The 19098-nt window shown below is 40.8% G+C and overlaps 1 protein-coding gene across 4 annotated transcripts in view; it reads left to right on the top strand.

Moving 5' to 3' along the window:
- LOC111254252 (uncharacterized) overlaps window positions 1-18587 on the top strand; it is a 169279-nt gene extending 150692 nt beyond the window's left edge. For all 4 annotated transcript variants that reach the window (XM_022814895.2, XM_086974373.1, XM_086974375.1 and 1 more), the window contains 6 exons: window positions 8602-9000; window positions 13609-13893; window positions 14136-14237; window positions 16394-16639; window positions 16962-17151; window positions 17569-18587. In XM_022814895.2, coding sequence (XP_022670630.2) covers window positions 8602-9000; window positions 13609-13893; window positions 14136-14237; window positions 16394-16639; window positions 16962-17151; window positions 17569-18572 — 2226 coding nt within the window. In that variant the 3' untranslated portion in view covers window positions 18573-18587. The remainder of the gene's footprint in view (window positions 1-8601; window positions 9001-13608; window positions 13894-14135; window positions 14238-16393; window positions 16640-16961; window positions 17152-17568) is intronic.
- Window positions 18588-19098: the final 511 nt, after the last annotated feature.

The raw sequence follows: 19098 nt of genomic DNA, 5'->3' as shown, positions 1-19098 counted from the left end.
ATAGTTTTTTTTTTGCTTGAGGCAAGTGCCAATTGTTTAAAGGTAGAAAACATCAGATTTGTTGTTCAAAAGCAACGTAAGCTAAACTTTTTCAATGCTTATTTACTCATAGTTCTCTTCGGCAAACTCTGCCTTCTTTCTATTGCAGCTACTAGCTCGTTGTGGAGGTCCGCGAAAAGCCTAACGACCTACAAACAGCCACAAATGCAGTCAGAACTCGTGATATAGCATCGGTTTAAAATTTTCGATTACTAAATAGAAAAAAAAAAAAGAAAAAGACAATGCAGAATAATAATAGGCGTATCGTAAATATAGCTGAAGTTCCCACTGAAGTATAGTCAAATATGAGCGTAGGCATACTTCGGACGTAAATCGCTCACTGGGCATTATTTGAAGAGTACCGCTGATTGAATAATATTAAGAATATATCACTTCTTATAAGATGATTAGTATAGGTGTCTGCACTACGAATGCTACAACATCGTTTAACAAATCACCTTGGCGATATTTTTAGCTCGTACCCCGCTTTTCTTTATGATTACGTTTCTCTTAAACGAGCATTTACCACGCACAACTTTACAATTATCTGTTCAAATAAAAAGTTATAGTAGTACGATATTTGTGACACGATAATGATGATCGTATGGCTTCATTACTGTATCTTTACGTGTGTTTGTAAATATGACGTTTCCGAGGACTTTTCATCGTTTGCAGGCTAAACAAAGTGACCATCCAGCCGTTTTTCAAACTAAAAGTATGCTTCTGAGACGCTGGTGTCGTTGAAGTCCATTGGCGACTTTTTTTTCCTTTTTTTTTTTTAGCCAGAAGAAGAGCTTCAGCAGATAGGCGCATGCGCAGCTCTTAGTTTTGATTTCGTTTCCGTGGTAAGTCTAGTGGTGGGTCAACTACGGGCTTTTTTCACCTTGATCTAGCCCCAGAGACTTAGTTGGCTCTGACGATTAATAGCCATTAGAGCTGCGTGTATAGTTGTGTTTGACGATCAAACACAAGGCGCCAGCAGCCTGCAACGTTCCAGCCAACCAATGCATCGTTCTTTTTTCAAAAAGTACAGCATTTCGTCGAAAACCTAGTTAGCTTTCAATCAACGTTGACGACACTATCGGAGTACATATATTCGATGAATATGCCTTTATAAAGAATAAAGCCGAGGGGAAACGTCAGTTTAGACCAGATACCCTGGCACATTTACATAAATACATAATAGCCAATCGTCTTTGGCATTGGCAACTCAACATACCATTGTACCATCCACGTGGAAATTTTCATCAGAAACATTTTTAGCTGGAACAATTCAAGTGGTGCGTATTCCGGTTCGTATCGCACGAACGACTGGCCTGGGATTCTTCTAGCGCCCATGGGTACCCACCATAGCCTATTAGTAGGCTATAAGCATTTTCCAGTAACTTAAACGACAACCTGTACTCTCATTAACTCCATATAAAGGCGGATCGTGAACTCATAGTGCCCCGATCATAAGGTAAATAGCAAGAAGTTATCCGAAGCCTATTCGATATGGTGCTGCTTTCGCTCACCTGTTGCGATCTTCCTATAGCCTGGTTGTATGTGCTTAATACAATAAATAGTTACCGTACTTTGTCAAATGCAGCTGGCCTTGCCTAAGATGGCCGAACATCTCTCTTCGTAGGCCTACTATTTAGCTATGTGAGCCAGAATTCGTTTCTTTTCCATCGCTGTGTGCTCTGCAATCACCTGATCAAAATGTTGCTACCGAATTTACTTAGGTCACGTAGAAAACACAACATATTAACAATTGCAATGTGGGGTGGCTTCGGTATATCTGCTCTTGATGAATTGAAATGTTTATATAGATCTTGTGCTTTTCCGTCTGAGGCGTGCTATGCGGAGGCGGCAAGATGCACGTACTTGCACCGTGATGAATGCAGTTATTATTATTATTATTATTGGTATTTGTAATCTGCCCCATTGAGTAGAGATAAAATCGCCAAAAGACATTGACAGTCGACCGATGAAATAACGTTTAGCCTTTGTTTCTAATTATTCTTGTTGTACAATTAGGACGTTTGCCAACATTTTTTTTTCTATAAATCTATTTATAGAACGAAAGTTTGGTCCTTGTCCAAACAAGCGTCGAACGAAGGAATCATTTTTTTTCTGTAAAGGAAAAGGTTAAAATACATCGAATACAAATTGTTGGGACTGGACAGACCAACAATTTGTACCAAGTTAACAGATGGCCTTTTATTGCCCAGATATTGCTTTGAGTAGTTTTGTATAGCAGCTTGCTTGTTGTTGTTGTGAGCGGTGCGTTCTATTCTGGGTCTCTATACGCTTGTTCCTTTACGATACGTTTCTTATATCTACCGTTGTTTCCTGATTTTTACTCCAGCACGTAATTTCTATATGATACCTTTACACTAGGAGAAATGTTATTATTATTACTATTATTATAAATGCAATTTCCCTGAAACGAGATGTCATATAACGGCAAAACCACCAATTCATATATATATATATATATATATATATATATAGATCTGACTGATTTAATAGCATTTTCCTCCCCCCATATAGCGCAATTGACGTGAACACGCTCGCTGACGGCTCCGGCGCATTTCTGGCTCTCTGACCGTCTTTTTTATAGCTAACTTTGCTATGTAGAAATTGTTTTGCAGGAGTAATTACCATCTGGGCAATAAAGGTAAAGAAATATATGAAAATAACAGCACTCAAGTACAATGGCAAATGTATGCGGATTTTTTCAGTCTAGATTTTGGACGGAAAGGCAATAACACCAACGGTGATAGAAGGAATGACATCAGTTAAAACCATCGAATCCAGCCGAGCATAATTCAGCTTGCATGGCTTTAGGTCCAATTTGAATTCCCAGAAATGCAGTACAAAAAATTCTGGTATTACACTTTCCTGAAACATGGTAAATTAAATTAATATATTCCTCCATAAGTATGTTGAACACCTAGAACCCTTGGAAGTGATGTTAAAGACATGGACTCTATGCTAAAACGGTATTTTACCGTTAATTTGACGAGTTTTTGACTTGAAGTCCCAAGTGTTTACTTCAGCCCAGTAGAGTTGCATAAGGCAGCCTTCTTTAATAGCAAACGTTACGCTGTCTGTACTGACGAGATGGCTGGGTAACAGCTACCCAAGCAGCTAGCTCAATTCGAATGTTACATCTGCCATGTCGTAGAACGCTCAGACATGAACGAATCACATTCATTGAAGGCGTTTTCGACCCCAGTTGAGGCGTGGGTGCAAAAAGAAAAAAACGGGCCTTTTTTTGCCCGTGTTGTCGGCGTCAAGTTGAAAGAGGCTACGGTGGCTCACGGGCGATGGGGTGGTGTAGGAGGCCTCAATGGCCTTGGGCGTCGAAGGCTCCGTCGTTGCTCAATCTCTGTTTGACGAACTGACATTTAACGTGATGGCACAGCTTTCCTAGCTACAACGAGACGTTCGGGGCAATGAACGAGTTTGAAGCCGACCGTGCGTGCTTGAGTTCAGCGAACGCTTACGACTGACAACTTGAAAATACTGATCGTAGTAATGGTTCTGCTGCCATTACCACTACGTCAATAGGAAGGAGAACGCATTACAGTTCCGACCATGCAACACGGTACCCGCATCAAAAGAAAGTGTTATGTACGATGTATGTATACCTATATGTATATATATATATATACACGTAAATCTGTAGATAATATATTTATACATCCACGCGGTATTCTGAAAATACCTACAGTCAGCTATAATTGACGTTTGTTGAAACAAGTATAGTTTTAACAATTGTAAAACAGAGCTGCGTGCGTTTATCGTGCTGTGAGTTGTTTCGATAGATTGGACATGCCTACCGTTACTGGGCGTCATAAATAGTCGAACTTCTTGAAGTACATAAAATGGCAACAAAGTTTAGCTTTTGCCCCGTTGCAGTTGAAATTTTCTAAAGTACTATCAGAATATAAAAACATGTTGATTATGCAGGAGCAGATAAAATAGGTTGTGGTATATATTATTGCATATAGCCAGTATAATTGACTAACTGAACATTGAACAATATCACTACCAGTCTGAACTACGACCGAGACAGCCTGATATGCCTAAGTACAGCTGATTCGAACAACGAATATCTCGATAGAGTTATGATTAACAGTGTGATGAAAAGGCCGGTTGGCATTGTGAAGTTTTATTTCTTTTCGGTTGCTTGCTCCGAAAGCAATTTTTCATGCTAAACATAAATTACATCTGCGATTTTTCCGGCAGATAAATTCAGTTTGCTACGGTAGTTACCGGTGGGCGGAAGTTCACTTGATAAATGTTCGGTACTTGCGTGTCACAGTGCATCATAGGCTTGCTGACGGATCCCGAATCCGTACAAATTACAGACCTTGTGCCGTACCACGACAAAAGCATACGATTTTTTTCTTGGTGTAACAGATGAAGAATCACACCGATGGCGGTTACCTATGCTTATCTTTTACAATGGTTTCTATTAATAAAAAATTTGTTAAAACCCTATCGGCGATAAGGAGCTCTAAACGTATATTAGGAATACCTTGAATTCGCATAAATATAACATTTCTGTTTCGTGAACTGTGGTTCACCATTTGGCAGAACCGTAACTCAGTATACTGCTCTTCGCAGAGTTTCCTCGTGTTCTGCAACCGCTTCAGTCTGTATCTCTGTATCCTTCCTAATGACTATTCGAGCGCTACCTACCAGAGATCTCTGCGATTCTCACTCAAATGCATCAACGAACAAATGCAATCCCGACGATTTGTACACGTGGTTTACGCGTAACTGAAACGATGGGGTATGAGAAGATGGGTTTAGAGGATTCTAAACGGCACAAATAAGGTCCTGACCTAAATACTCCTCGACAAATGAAATAGATCAGAGGAAATGCCAAGGACGCCAAACAAGCTGTTCGTAACATCTCCAAACTTGTTTAATATTGTTGGTCGGCGTACACGAAAAAGTTTTTTAGTAAGTTTGGCCAACTTATTGTTGTTAGTGCTGTTGTTGATGGAATACTGCTTCAATTTGCTTGTGTATAAAGGTTATAATCTCCCTGTTATTGTCGTCGGAATAACACTTTGTTGCAACAATTCTGTCCGCTTTCTGACCTATTCTACATTGCCTGGTATAAAAGTGAGCATTCCCTGCTGACTAATGGCTTGAGACGAGCACGTTTACATCAACACTGTATCAATTCTCATTCGCCGAAGCGCTGCAGGCCTGTACGTTGTCCTATTTTCCTATGTACACAAGGGCAGATGTGTCCCTGAAAGTGGAAAGAGAGCCGTCCTATTGCGGTACGACTGAATCCCACCTGATAACGCTAGCTTCTGGCGGGGAGTTTCTAAATATCAAGTAGACAAATTAAGGCTGCCCTTGATCACAAAAAAGGGTCCACATGCCGCGATCCTGGTTTGCCATCTTTCCTGTATGTTTTCGGAATGTTGCTCATTGTTTGTATGGTGCAGGATTTTTACAGGAGTGAACAGTGCGAGTAGTTCGGAGTAGCGGTACCAAACCCAGCTAAACTCACTTTCGCTTTAGGTAGATTTGTTTATCTAATCTACCTTTACCGAAACCTAGTACTTAGCGTTGAAATAAAATACAAAAAAACTAATGTGTCCAAGATACATATTATTTAATAAGTCTTTTAAAGTGGATTAAATATTCGATAGAATACTTCTCTCCCTATGAGTCTGTGAACCCATCAACATGAATTGACTGGTTTATTTTGTATGCGATTCCTGCCCATAGTGTGCACCAGGCACGTATCTGGAGAATTTCAATATACTGAGATATACTTTAGTTGCTACAAGTCGCGTTTACCGTTGCTACCTAGGTATCGTCATAGGGTAGTAGAAGCTAACACCACCTTCTCGTGCGTTCTAGAAAAGCCCTGGGACAGCTGTATAATGGACGCAAATGTAATCCGTTTATTTTTTTTTAGAGATTTTTGTCATTTTCTCAGTTGCGTGTTGTTTAACTGTCTACTATTTAATACAGTACACACACAACACAATGTCTCAGGTCCCGACAATATGATCTACTAAGTTTTTCCTACAGACTTTCATAGGTAAGTTAATCGTCGAAGATATGTAGTTCGTGTTGAACGAATTTTTGATCCCGGAAGGGTCCGAGAGCTGAGAAATATCTACAAATCATCTATATCGTATCTATTGGGTCTATGTCAAACTGTTTCTTCTAGCTCTCTTTCATCTTTGTCGATCGTATAAATCTCGCAGACGGCTATAGGTGGATGGTTCACAAGACAAGAATTAAACAACTTGCTTGGCCTGTTGTCTATTTTGTCCTGGTATCTCTTCATCCCTCGGCCAATAGCTGTATTGACGGCTATATAGCCATGGTTAGTCATACATTCAATGAAAAGGAAGAGAGACGAAAAAAGGATCTTTTCAAGCAAGGGCTATGAGCTGATTAGCACTGGGATGAAGGCACTAGGTAGTGGATGGCTCATACTTCTCGAGTTTCCTTTTCTCTAGCTGACGTCGATGCCTGTTCAAGTGAGCGTGCCTCGACAATTTTACCGGGTTCCAAAGTCCAGTTCAGAAAGGGATGTTGGCGTGCGATGGCCTCTGGCTATAAGCACTATACACATGTGTAAGTGGGAGACTCGAGTGTCGCAACAATATTTGCCATTACTGTTTTACGACTCCCTCCAAGAATATCGATATAGTTCGCTAGATCTACCTGGTGCGTCTGTGTGCAGAAAATGCCTAAAAAGCTCTGTTCCAGTACAGGATTTCCTTTATATTGTTGAATAGTTTTACTTGTAGAGCTTAGTTCGAAGTGCTCTAGTGTCTAGCTAAGCCTGCTATAGACAGGCCTTCTTATTACTTAAGAATGCGGGGCAACTCGCATGTGGCTCTTGTCGGGTACTTCCTACGAACCTCTCTGTTGGCGAAGCGAAGAAGAAAAAAGTTACGAGAACGTTGAAAGCGAAGATTCTGAGGCCTATAAGTGAAATGCTGTCAGGCATTACTGGTACCTCGATCGAGTGCAAACACTCTCCTTGTCTTTTTTGCATCAGGCTATTGAGCGAATTTAGTCGACATATATAATGTTGGTAGCGGCGGCGGCGGCGGCGGCAGATACAAACTTATCATCATATGTAGGGTTCTAGTCATGGAAAGCGCCATTTCAAATTTCAGCTTTGAGACAGAATAACTCGATCGACGAGTTAAAGCTGAGAAGTTATCACAAGTTAAGTTATGCTATATAGGAACATTATATCAAACGTAAATATGTGAATGGACAATTATGCACACAGAGAATCGAACGAGCGTCCTTTACTTTTGCATAGATTTTGTATCGATCGTCAAATAGGACAAACTCTCCCACAGTCGACAAGCGAGTCCTTTCTAATCAAGCATAGTTGGCTCAACGTGTCTGACTGATTTCTAGTAAACCATTTATCCAGCGTGTCTGATTGTCGTCTCGTTTTTGTTAGCTGATGGTCTCACACCGACGAGATTCAATGTATTTTCTTGAACGGATCTCACACGTACAAACATTTCAGACGTCAACAAAAAGAGCTAGAACATAGGGCTATAATTGATCCGTTGCTTGCCTTTATCATACTGTTTTCAGTAGATCAAAAAACGTATCAAAGTAACGTTCGGTCGTTGTCGGCACGAAGCTAGGATTAACTGAGATAACCGCTGCCGCCGCCGTTAGAGTAATTGAATCGCTGAACGATGATTGATAAGGCAGTCCTGTGATAATTGAAACACTAGTTTCAACGGGCGGACAATAGAGGAAACAAAATGCACCGAAAGAGGCAAATCAGTATAGCTAGCCACTACGATTGACCACTGTGGGGAATGCTGCCACTTTGGTAAATGTGCACTGCTGTGCCTGTCATTGAGAATTGTTGACCGTCACTAAATCCCACAATGAGACAACGACTCAGTTTTGTTTCTAAGACACCGTTAGAACCGGAAGCAGATGTACGCGAGGACGACAGAAGGTAGTTAAGTGTGCAGCCCGTTGGTAAACCGCTGTCCGGAAATAGACAGGCCCAAAAATGGTGGTGGAAACACGTAAAAGCTCAGTATTACAGTTCAATATAGCACAGCTGACGCTTTTAGCCGACGTGCGACCGAAGCCTCGAATCCGAAACGAAATCTGTATGCGCCGATATACATCAATCCAACAGCACGAGTCGTATTGCTTCGTCCGTGCAAGTACATTTGCACGATTTAAATTTTAGGCTCTGACGAATGTGAAGACTTTTCCATAGGCCGTAATCTTTTTTTCAGCCAGCCAGGCAGCCAGCCAGCCAGCCAGGACGACAAAAATGAGGAAGCTCACATACAGTTTGGTAGAGTAGTATCGTTTGTGATCAGTACGTCACACTTGTAGCGAACAGGGCCACTCAAATACAGTTTACCCATACTATCCGGACGACAAAGCAGTAAAGTCTGGTGACGTTTGGAGTGGGTATCAATTGTTGGTCGTTTAATATTAACAGATAATTTATAGCTGAGGCCAGTACGGATCATAACGCGTGTATTTGACGAATCGTTCCGGTGCATTTTCTTATTGCAGATAATCCAACACGAAATCGAGTCGAAGGGGATCCTAGTTAAAAGTCTATTGAAGCGTTCCGATCAACTTCTTCTACTCGAACGGGAGCAGTTCGCCGTAGCCAAAACAGGTTCACCCGAAAGTCCGCAGCATCTCGTTGAGAAAAAGTCGCTTGCCACTTGCACCGCAACAAGCTGCCGTACCACCTCCCTTCAGCAACAGCAACTAACCAGTGTCCTTAATCAGCCACGTCCTGCGAACGCTCAGGTAGGATTTGACGTCAATCGAGTGGCCCGAATAGCAGCGAACCTCGAACGTCGCTGGCACAGCTTGTGGATACGCAGTCTCGAATGGCAGTGCTTTTTCGAGCAACTGGTCGGAACGCAAGAACGACAAGAAAGCGGTCAACACCAGGACAAGGTATGTAACAATCGTGGAAAATAACATCTGGCCAACGCTGTATGCTGAAATGATCTAGGGTTAAGAAATGTTGACTTAACAAGCCAAACCTTCATAGTTATATTAACTAAATGCGTAAATGTCTAAAGGCCCTGTGTAGCTGGGCAAAGAGTATGACTATGGGGATAGTAGCTTAGAATATATTCCGAATAGAGAGCGAAGGTCTAAGTTCAAACTAAGCTCTCTTTACCACTGTTCAGGAGAGCTTAAGTAGCCGAAAGTCTAAACCGGTACTGCTAATAAGGTCACTAAAAAAAGAAAAAACCGATGTACGTGCGCATTGTCAACTTGTAAAGTAATTGATTAGTTAGGAAATGAATCACATTATGTCTGAACGTATTAATATATCTATGTAAAAATACGCACATGTACGATGGATAAGGTTCAATCGTCTGCATTGATTTAGACAAACGTATAGAATTGTCAACCACACTATACTCAATCGCAGCAGGAATGATATTCGGTACATCCGCTATAGGCCTATCACCGGCAGAACTCGTTAACGGTTTCGATCTGATGATAGAGTCAATGATACTGTGTGATACAGAAGCACCTAAACTAACGCTCACCAATAAAAAAAACGGGCAAACAAATACAAAAACCGAGCTAGCGCTGACAAAGGCGAGGACCGTTTCGGAAGTTGTCTAAATGTGCTGATCCCTTTTCCTTCTATAATTTACACGGACAGTCTGCTTCATTCCTATGCTCTCGTCTCTTCTCCTGCTTTATCCACCGGCGGTCGAACGGACTGACGAACGGTCAAGTTTCATGTCAGCAGAGATACATTAGACGTACTGATGTGTATTTTGTTTTTCTTCGGTCCTCTTGTTTAAGAAAGGATCTTCCATTTTCGAGGCACGGTTGGCCGGTGTAACCGGTACAGCGGCCACAGTGATTCTCTATTTCTTGGCCCCTCCTCTTAATGGGTGCGTTCAATAAAACGCCCCGTCGTCTCGAGATGAATCCGGCTGTGGCAAAGATGGCTTACGCAATAATTACCATGATTACAGCCGCAATAATTAGCTCGTTTATTTGTTCCGTGTTTCTCTTCAAATGATTGGAAAAAAATATTGAATGGCAGCTGGATCTGCGTAATGGCTATGCGATGGAAAAAGGGAAGTAACATTTCCCAAAGCTATAAACGCTGTCTTAACAATAATTCGATTTTTGTATACGAAGCAAATGAGACAAAATAAATATCTAAATATTTCTAGGCGGCCGGGCTGAAGCGAATAGCCCCCATTGATTGTTGGTTTCCATTTGTTGTTATCGCCTCTTAAACGTAGACGTTGATCGCCACATATGAAGGTTAGGTTATGATCGGAGCGATTTCTAACAAACGACTTATTTTTAATCATTCCGTGTGTGCTTGGCGGCGTTATTCTAATACCTGCAAAATTGGACCTCTAAGGACGGACACGATAGTTTGGGTTTGGCCCGGGTCTTCCGTAAAGCCTTGTGATGTATATAGTTCATCTTAATTAACATGTATGTTGTGTGAATGAAACGACTAGGCGAGCTAGAAAATGCGCAAATATCGAACGAGATCATTCCTTTGCCTTTGTTGACATGTAAATCAATCTTAGTTTGCAGTAACATATAGATTAGGGCTATATGTGCGCCTTTTAGATAGTTTAGCCAAAATCAAGATTTTTGTAGTCAGAAGGTACTACTACCTCGTCCATCCTCATCCGACAGCCTTGGTGGTAAGCCACAATCTATTATTATTCTTCCGTTACTGATGTAATAACTGATGTTTGTCCGCAGCGGCCAAGGAAATTAAATCATAATAACGGCAGGCTTTTAAGCATCGATAAACTAGTTAGTGAGACTACTGCCTCGGAGGTATAGTATGTAAACATATATGTTCCTCTGAGCAGACCTCATCCATCGAAGTTTCGATAAGGCCTCATCTTAATCGTGATTGATGATGGAGATTCATAATTTCCAATGACAATCAAAGACTGTACATACGTAGGACAACAATCTGGTACGGTCAAATAAACCATACTTTTGAGCTGCCCTTGATGTACTTCTAATACATAGGCTAAACACAATAGTTCTTGCACACGCAAAATCAACCTGTGTTAGTTAATCGCTATGAAGCCCTTCGGATTCTACCCAAGAATAAAAAATATGAAAACAGCCTCGTTTGTTAAAACAATTTTACTGTACGTTAGGTATGGCGCATCGTCTGACGTACGGTCAATTTAAAATCGGTCGACTAATAGTATCAAGCTCAAAAAATAACGTTTTTTTTAAACGCGTCATCTTCTATGAGCTACAGCGGAAGTGTAGTTTATACCGATTTGCGTCCGCAGAAATAACGCAGATCTTTGTTGTTGAAATTAAAAAAAAAATGGCAGCAATTGTACATAATCTGATCACCTCACGAATAACGTTAAGACTGATCCAGTACAGAAAATTGTTACGTGGACTGTTACGTCGAGTTTCACTGATATCGAACATCTCTTTTCAACGGTTATTCCGATAAGCATCTATACCAGGCCGTTGGATCGTCCATTTTCACAACAAACGGCCAAAAACAGGAAATATGCCGTCCGCGTCGCAGCTAGTACACCAGACAGAAATGTCTATACACAGCGTCAGTAGCCTCGAACACTATTTGTCAGCAATAAACAAGCAAAAGCCAAAGAGAGAACAGATGCGAAAATAGAATGAAAAAAACTTCATAGGATATCAAATAATTTTACCAATATTTTTGAGTCAGTATAAAAAAAAAAAAAAAAAGATAGAAAACCGATAACTAAAGACATATCCGTTTTGAAACTTGACCATTTATTTCGGTTTGTCGCTTACCTAGTTGTCAGCTGGTTAGCGAGTACAAACGTAAGTTAGATGGCTAGTAACGTCCGTCTGTCTATCCAGCAGGTCCGCGATTCGCGCTTTTGATTTATTTGACATTGGCCGAACAATTCTTCTTGACCAACCTATCCTCCTGATCCCGGCATAAAGTTGATACATCGGTCAAGGCCGATATACTGACCTTGTTCCCAATGGTAAATTTGTGGCGTTGTATTATACGCTTTTGAAACGTGACCAAGTAGGTTGAAATTTACTTGTCTCATAGTTTACAAACGTCTCAGATAAAGCATTATCTAAATTCAGAGAAATAGATTAGATGATATTTAACCACGGACGGTTTGCAAACGGTGGCCCAGCGTCTATGAGGCGCCTGATTAAATGGAGAAGCTATTTCAGCGTAATCTCGTCTTATGGACTGTAATATAATAGAGTATTATGTTTGCTTTATGGCATTCGTATCGCTTCCGAAGTAATGTCTTTTATTATGGTATCATAAGCGTTTTTAAAGAAATGTTTGTTAACTAATATATATATATATATATATTTATATAAGAAATGACTAGCACGATACACCTTTTGTTTGATGCCGGCTTGTCTGTGAAAAAATCTGTTTCTATGTGACCAGCTCTGGACGTCCAGGATTAAAGTCTCCGTAAAATCTATCGCGTCGCATAGTATTATCGCGTTTTCATCAAATGACTACTCTTAAAGATGTGGCAGTATATTTTAAATCATACTAATAATAATGCAGTCTTGATCTTTGACATCCGACCTAGTCGGGTCTAGTTCCGGGAAATATGGACATTTACCTGACTTGTCGACAGCGCTGGCATGCCAGTTGGCTTCGGTTTCGATAAGGTATAATTTTTCCATTAAACTAATGCCTGTATAAGAGAAAACATGATTTGTACAATTTCAGTTGTGAACATTTCGCATCAGTGGGAGCTAGACTTCTACAATATCTTCGCTGGCATTTCTTTTACAGACGATATCACTGAATAGTGAATGTGCAGATAGATATCTAACTCTTTTTTGTTCTGTTCTGCATAAACATAGATAGAATTAGAAATAGAGTCCCAGTAGTACAACAGCATAATGGGCAACCGTTATTAAATAAAGAAACAGTAAAGGACATACGTTGACACGTCAGAATCACGCCTTATGCCCATCAAGTACTACTTGGATTGTTTGTATTCGGTGAAATTTACAACCAAAAGTCGAAAGCAATACGCAGCTAGTTGATAGACGTAGAAAAAATTCTAAGGTCGCCGAAGGTACCTAACACGTGGGAAAGGCGTGAACACGTATCAGATGTGTTTTTCATTCACGCCTATTATGGCTGTAACAATAATAGTATCGTTCTGGGATAATTTCGACGCTGGAAAGGTATTATTTTTTTCATAGAGCACAAGAAAAACGTTTAATGTCGAAAAGAAAGGCACTATAGTATTGGAAATAGCATAGTAACTTCGCTAACAAAACATATATATATATATATATATATATATATATATATATATATATGAATTCGCTTACAGTCATCTTGAAGAAGCGCACAAGAAGACGATGCCTGATCGATTTCGGCTCTGCTCATGGTATTTTCTCATTGCGTGATGTGCCATATTTTGCATGTTATCTGTTTCGTTGTTTCTGCATGCGGCAAACGTGTCACAGGCTTAGCTAGAATAGATTTACTATATGAGGTAAGTGTTTTGATTCGACTTTTCATCATAATATTTCTAGGACGCAGAGAGCCCTTCGGTGTCTTCAAATGAGACCTGGGATGAGCCAAAGAGCAAACAGCCCCGTTTGGATCTCACTCTGATTTTGCCTCCCGATATCGAACATCATATCATTGAAAGCCATCAAAGGGAGTATAGATCAACGAAACTATCGACCATTGAGAACCTTGGGGCTAACCAGATCAACATGTCAGTCAGCGCTCCTAAAATGGACAACATTAGTGTGGCACAAAACAAGCAAATGCAGCATTCTAAAAAACACAAACAATCTCATCCTCAGCAAGTGGTAAGTTCTAATATGCTATTTACGAAGAGTCGATAAGTTTACAGATATATTCTATATACTTATTCCTACCTGCCTCGTTCATGTAGACACGTGCGTTTTTTTCACTTGGTAAATTGATTTGTGCAGGCTGATCAATGATCAGAGATTAAACCCGCTTGAATTAAGCCTGAATGTCATACAAATGAGCGTGTAAAATAGTCACAATTGGAGTCGATTATGATTCCACTATGTATCTTGTGCAGGCAATGGCATTGGCTGTAGGTGCGGTTAGTCATCCGGAAGCAGGAAGCCACAGTCCACAGACAAAACTCAACAAGAGGCCACCATCCGGCAACTACGAAGGGGTTCGTATTAAGCGTAATTCATTACGAACTCCCACGGTAATAGAGAGGTTTTTGTCTGAAATCGAAAATATAGAAGAACTTTAATTACTTACTTTAATTAATAATCAATCGTCTTTTTTTAGGACGTCTTATAGGATGAAGTCACTTCTTGTCTGTCGTGTATATTAAGGGTAAACATTGAGAGTAAACTGCAGTCATTAAGTTGAACACGAAGCGAGTCTTGAAAGGTGCATGGCGGTCCGTAATCAGCGTAATTCAGTTAATGTGTCCACACCGCTGTGTCGTCTGTTGTCGCTTGTGGGCCAATTGAACGTTTCGTCTCTGGGTTTCAAAGAAGGACGCTGTCGCTGAATTTTAATATGTTTATTACTCTCGTGTCGTGTCGTGTCGAGCCGCATCTGGCCGAAACAGAAACAATTCAAACATTACTTCGTTCAAGCTCCGAACGATGGCGCCACTGAATGCTATCATTGACCATTAAGACCTTTATCCGACTAGCATGAGCTGCTTTTACGAGAGGCACAACTCTGTGTGTTCCGGTGGCGTTGCCGAAACCGTCAGCTGCGCTACGATTTTTCTTAGCATTGTCCACATCTTCGATATCTAAAGTTCTCGTTAACGTTTGTTACTTGCAACAATTCGAACGTATAACTTTTCGGCTGCTTGAAAGAAGTACAATGCATGTCAAGCTAAATCTAGACATTATACTAACAATATGCAAGACAATATATAGCATATCGCGAGTTAGGTCCTAGTAGATTAGCGGTCTCGAAATTCCGACAAATCCTATTGCTTACACTTTTCAACCGCATGCTGGGCGCTTACGGCACCGGCTTTCAAACGACGGGATCTAAATAGATCACTTGTCAGCGATCGTAAAAACAAAAGTATAATGCACGTATCGTGTGTAAATTTATGGCCATCTTAGCAGTGATCTCACGTAGTGTCTGTTGCAGATTCGCCTTCAGATCACGTCTTCATATTAGCCGAAGCTAAATGCAGTCGCATTGGCCTTCAATACGTTGTTCAACTTATTTATAAAAAAAAAAAACCCTCATCCTTATACCAGCCTACAGAATTTCAATATTTTCATCTCATGTAACTCTAACTGGAACTTGAATTCCTATAGAAAGGAAACACATTCATATAGACACTTATCGACACCTTATGGTCTATCTGGTACCCATAATACCTTTACTAGAGTGCCCTTGATTTGTTGGCCTAGAAGAACCCACTAAAATGTACTTGACCCCATAAATCATCGCTATTTGCAAATCCTCCCTGGAACTAAATGACGAATAAGTGGCCCTGAGGCGTTTTGCCCCTTTTCGAATTTCGGTTAGCTATATTTAGTGATTATAGCGGTTCGATTGTGCATAACAGTAAAGACATTGACAACGCAATCCCTTTAGGGCGACTCCCGCCAGTGGACTTTGCGGTAATCATTCTTGGCAGTGATCTCGTACAAGTCCGCCTTTCACAACGGTTGTTGGAAAACTGGTGGCTTAACTAGCGGTTGTACTTGCATTTGGTAAGTCAAAGGTCAGCAAAGACCAGCTTAGGGATGCGGTATATGGGTTGTGTATTATGTTGCCATTACGTAGCCGTCTGAGCTGTGTCCAACCCCGGTAGCATATATCGTATGATCAATAGAAACGGTACCCAGATCTTCACCGTTCTCACTTCAGCCATAAATTGTGTAACCTTCGTGCCCTAGCAACAATTACTAGAGTTTAGCAGTGTGATTCAGGTTTAAAGTAACGCTCCAAGACTCATTGTTTGCTATAATTTTGGTATACGCCCGAGACTTCAAGCAAACCTGTCGCTGCATGGATTTGCAGTGAGTTGTTTAGCAGTACATGAATCATAGATTAGATATTTTCTCTTAATTTAAAGTGATCTGCCTCATGATTAAATATTTCCAAATATTTGGATTATGTTTTGCATTTGCAATCGCTACCCATATTGAGTTAGTAAATCTTTTTTGTCACTACATACATTTTAGAGACGTAAAAAATAATTTTTCAAAAATAAAAGTAAAAAATAATTTTTTGCTCTGCAAACTGTTTCCTGTTAGCTTTGATCTACTATACAGCATATGTCGGTAGATTTATCAGTCTGTAGTTGAGTGGTGTACCCCATCTTACTATCCACAGGGGCAAGATGTGGGATACAGCTCCGAAAGCTCAACACAACTTTCAGCCGAAGACAAAGCCGGTCCGGATGAGCTGATGCGTTTCTATCCATTTGGGACTGTCAATGGGTCTGCTGATACAACACCCGAGAGTCCAGAAATGCCTTCAAGAGATTCGGGACTTTCCGGAGGCGGATCACCTCGCAAATATTTTCCTCTGTCCGCAAAATGCTCGCCCATTGATGACATTGATCCCGATGACGATCAGGTAAAAGTTGTCCCATAAACTGAAATGTTTGCTATATTGATAGTAGTACTTTCGCTGTAACAGCTTAGTTAACATAAACAGTAGTGATTTGTTTCACAGGATGTTCATCGTGAGAAATGAAAAATACCGTACATACAAAAAAAAGTTGTTACTTGCCGTTTTCCGTTTAACTTATTATTACTTGGGGGCTTCTAGCCCTTATGAAAAATATTATTCGTACCATGCCTTTTATTCGAATATGCTGTACGTGTGCTCAGTATACAAGTTCTGATGTGTCCCTCAGATCAATTAGAATTTGCATGCATTTGGATTTGTCTTGCAGGTACTGAAGGACGTTCTAGATGAGGATTACGTTGCTAGTTCAACTATGCGTCTTTCTGGGTCCGCTCAGGAGTTCTACACATTGACTTCGACGGCGCTGGACAGCGACGCTGAAAATGTTGCTCGCCACGATGATTCCCAGAAGCAGCTGCAGGAACAGCTTTTAGAGGAAACGCTCACACCAGAAAAAGGTAATTTAATTTAAGTGAATCACGTGTAGTTTAAACATTAGCTCAATGCTAGAAAACCACGGGACTCCCGGTTCTAATCTCGCAAGTGCATACAAATCGATGCAGTCTTGTGTCTGTAGAACACTGCTATTAATTGTAATATCAATAATTCCATGGTATACGCGGATTCTGGAGGTCTCTGCTTTTAGCTTCATTTTTTTTTCCTAAAAAAATATAAACTAGACAATTAGTTTACAATTTGGACAATGACGATCATTTTAAATATATGCGAAACTAGGATGCACAGTTGGATATATAAGAATGAGAAAGTTAATACATATTTTTGTTTTTTTAAAGCCATAATATTAAGAGGTTACCTGTTGATATCACGATTGCATTGTGTGTAATGCTTTTGCTCCTGTTCATTAAATTTTTAAGATCCGTCGTCAGAGGTCGATCGACCCAGTGAGAATCAGCTGGGTCATTCAGTCACCATCGACGACCAGGTAGTGCAGTTGCGTCGAAAACCATCGGCTTCACGCCATTTTGCCCCTCTTGATTTCGGTAACTCGACGACTTCTATTGATAACGGTAGCGGCAAAGTCAACCGAGTTCAGGAGTGGTTGCAAAGCTGTGAGGTACGCGCGGCCGAACAGAAGATCACTGAAGAGCTAGCCGCAGAAGACCAGGACCAGCCGGACAACAGCCTTGATAGGACGGAGCAGGATTCATGCGATGCAAGCGGAGAACTCACAAACGAAAGCAGCTCATCATCATCATCATCATCATCTTCTGATAGCGAGAACGAAACGGGTGGAGATGCTGACGAACGGCTGAAATCTACGACGACCCTAAATGCTGGCTCAGTGGAGACACTAGCCACTGTAGCAGCAGCAACTACACCGACGGATTCGGAAGCACCGTCCAAAGTAGTCAATCTGCGGAGCGGCAAGAAACGCCGCTCCAGAGATAGACCCTGGAGTGTAACCGAAATGCCACAGACGGCAATCACTACAGCTGTACAACTGCCAACAAGCATGTCGCGCTCGTTTACTGCTGCGACCAGCAGTGGCACGTGCATGACACAGTCAACCTTGATGTCGACGTCACCGACTGGCTGTCTTATCGAAGCAGCAACCGAACGTCGAAGGCACAGCCGCGCCTCAAAGACGAAGACAGGCTCGAATGCCTCATCCGGATCAGACTCGGAGGTAAGCGGTGATGGAACTGGAGTAAGTGCGAAACGTAACTCGTCGACAACCTCACTAATTAACCTATGTGAGCCGGCTAAGGACAAGGCTACTCCTGTCCGCCGGCGAAGGTTAGGATCCAAAGCGCTATCAAAGTCCAATCTCGCTTCCAATCGGAGCAGCCACTCGAGCGCCAACGATAATATGCAGGTAAGAATAAGAACTTTTACAGAAGAAGTTAAACTAAAATGATCATTAATATAATTTCTCAAGAATATTCTTCGTTCAAGCTTCGAATACAATAGATCGTACATATATGTATCATAATGGAGAAAGTTAATGAATTAAAAATTTAACATTTTTATATGCCTTAAAGCTACTAAAATGTTGCTTAGCCTAACGGCATTCGCTAGAGTAAATACAGAACCCATTCAATCTAAGGATCAAAGGCGCCTGATGTGTGCCGGCTTTGCTATACTACCACAAAAAGCGTTCTCATCAAGGCGATCCTCGGGTCTGCGACGATGCTCTATCTCTATCTCTATCTATGTATCTATCTATCTATCTATCTATCTATCTATCTATCTATCTATCTATCTATCTATCTATCTATCTATCTATCTATCTATCTATCTATCTATCTATCTATCTATCTATCTATCTATCTATCTATCTATCTATCTATCTATCTATCTATCTATCTATCTATCTATCTATCTATCTATCTATCTATCTATCTATCTATCTATCTATCTATCTATCTATCTATCTATCTATC

Source organism: Varroa destructor, unplaced genomic scaffold (assembly GCF_002443255.2).
Source record: "Varroa destructor unplaced genomic scaffold, Vdes_3.0 BEIS01000007.1, whole genome shotgun sequence".
Lineage (NCBI taxonomy): Eukaryota > Metazoa > Arthropoda > Arachnida > Mesostigmata > Varroidae > Varroa > Varroa destructor.
Note: the sequence above shows the minus strand (reverse complement) of the source record. Positions and strands in the feature narration are given on the sequence as shown.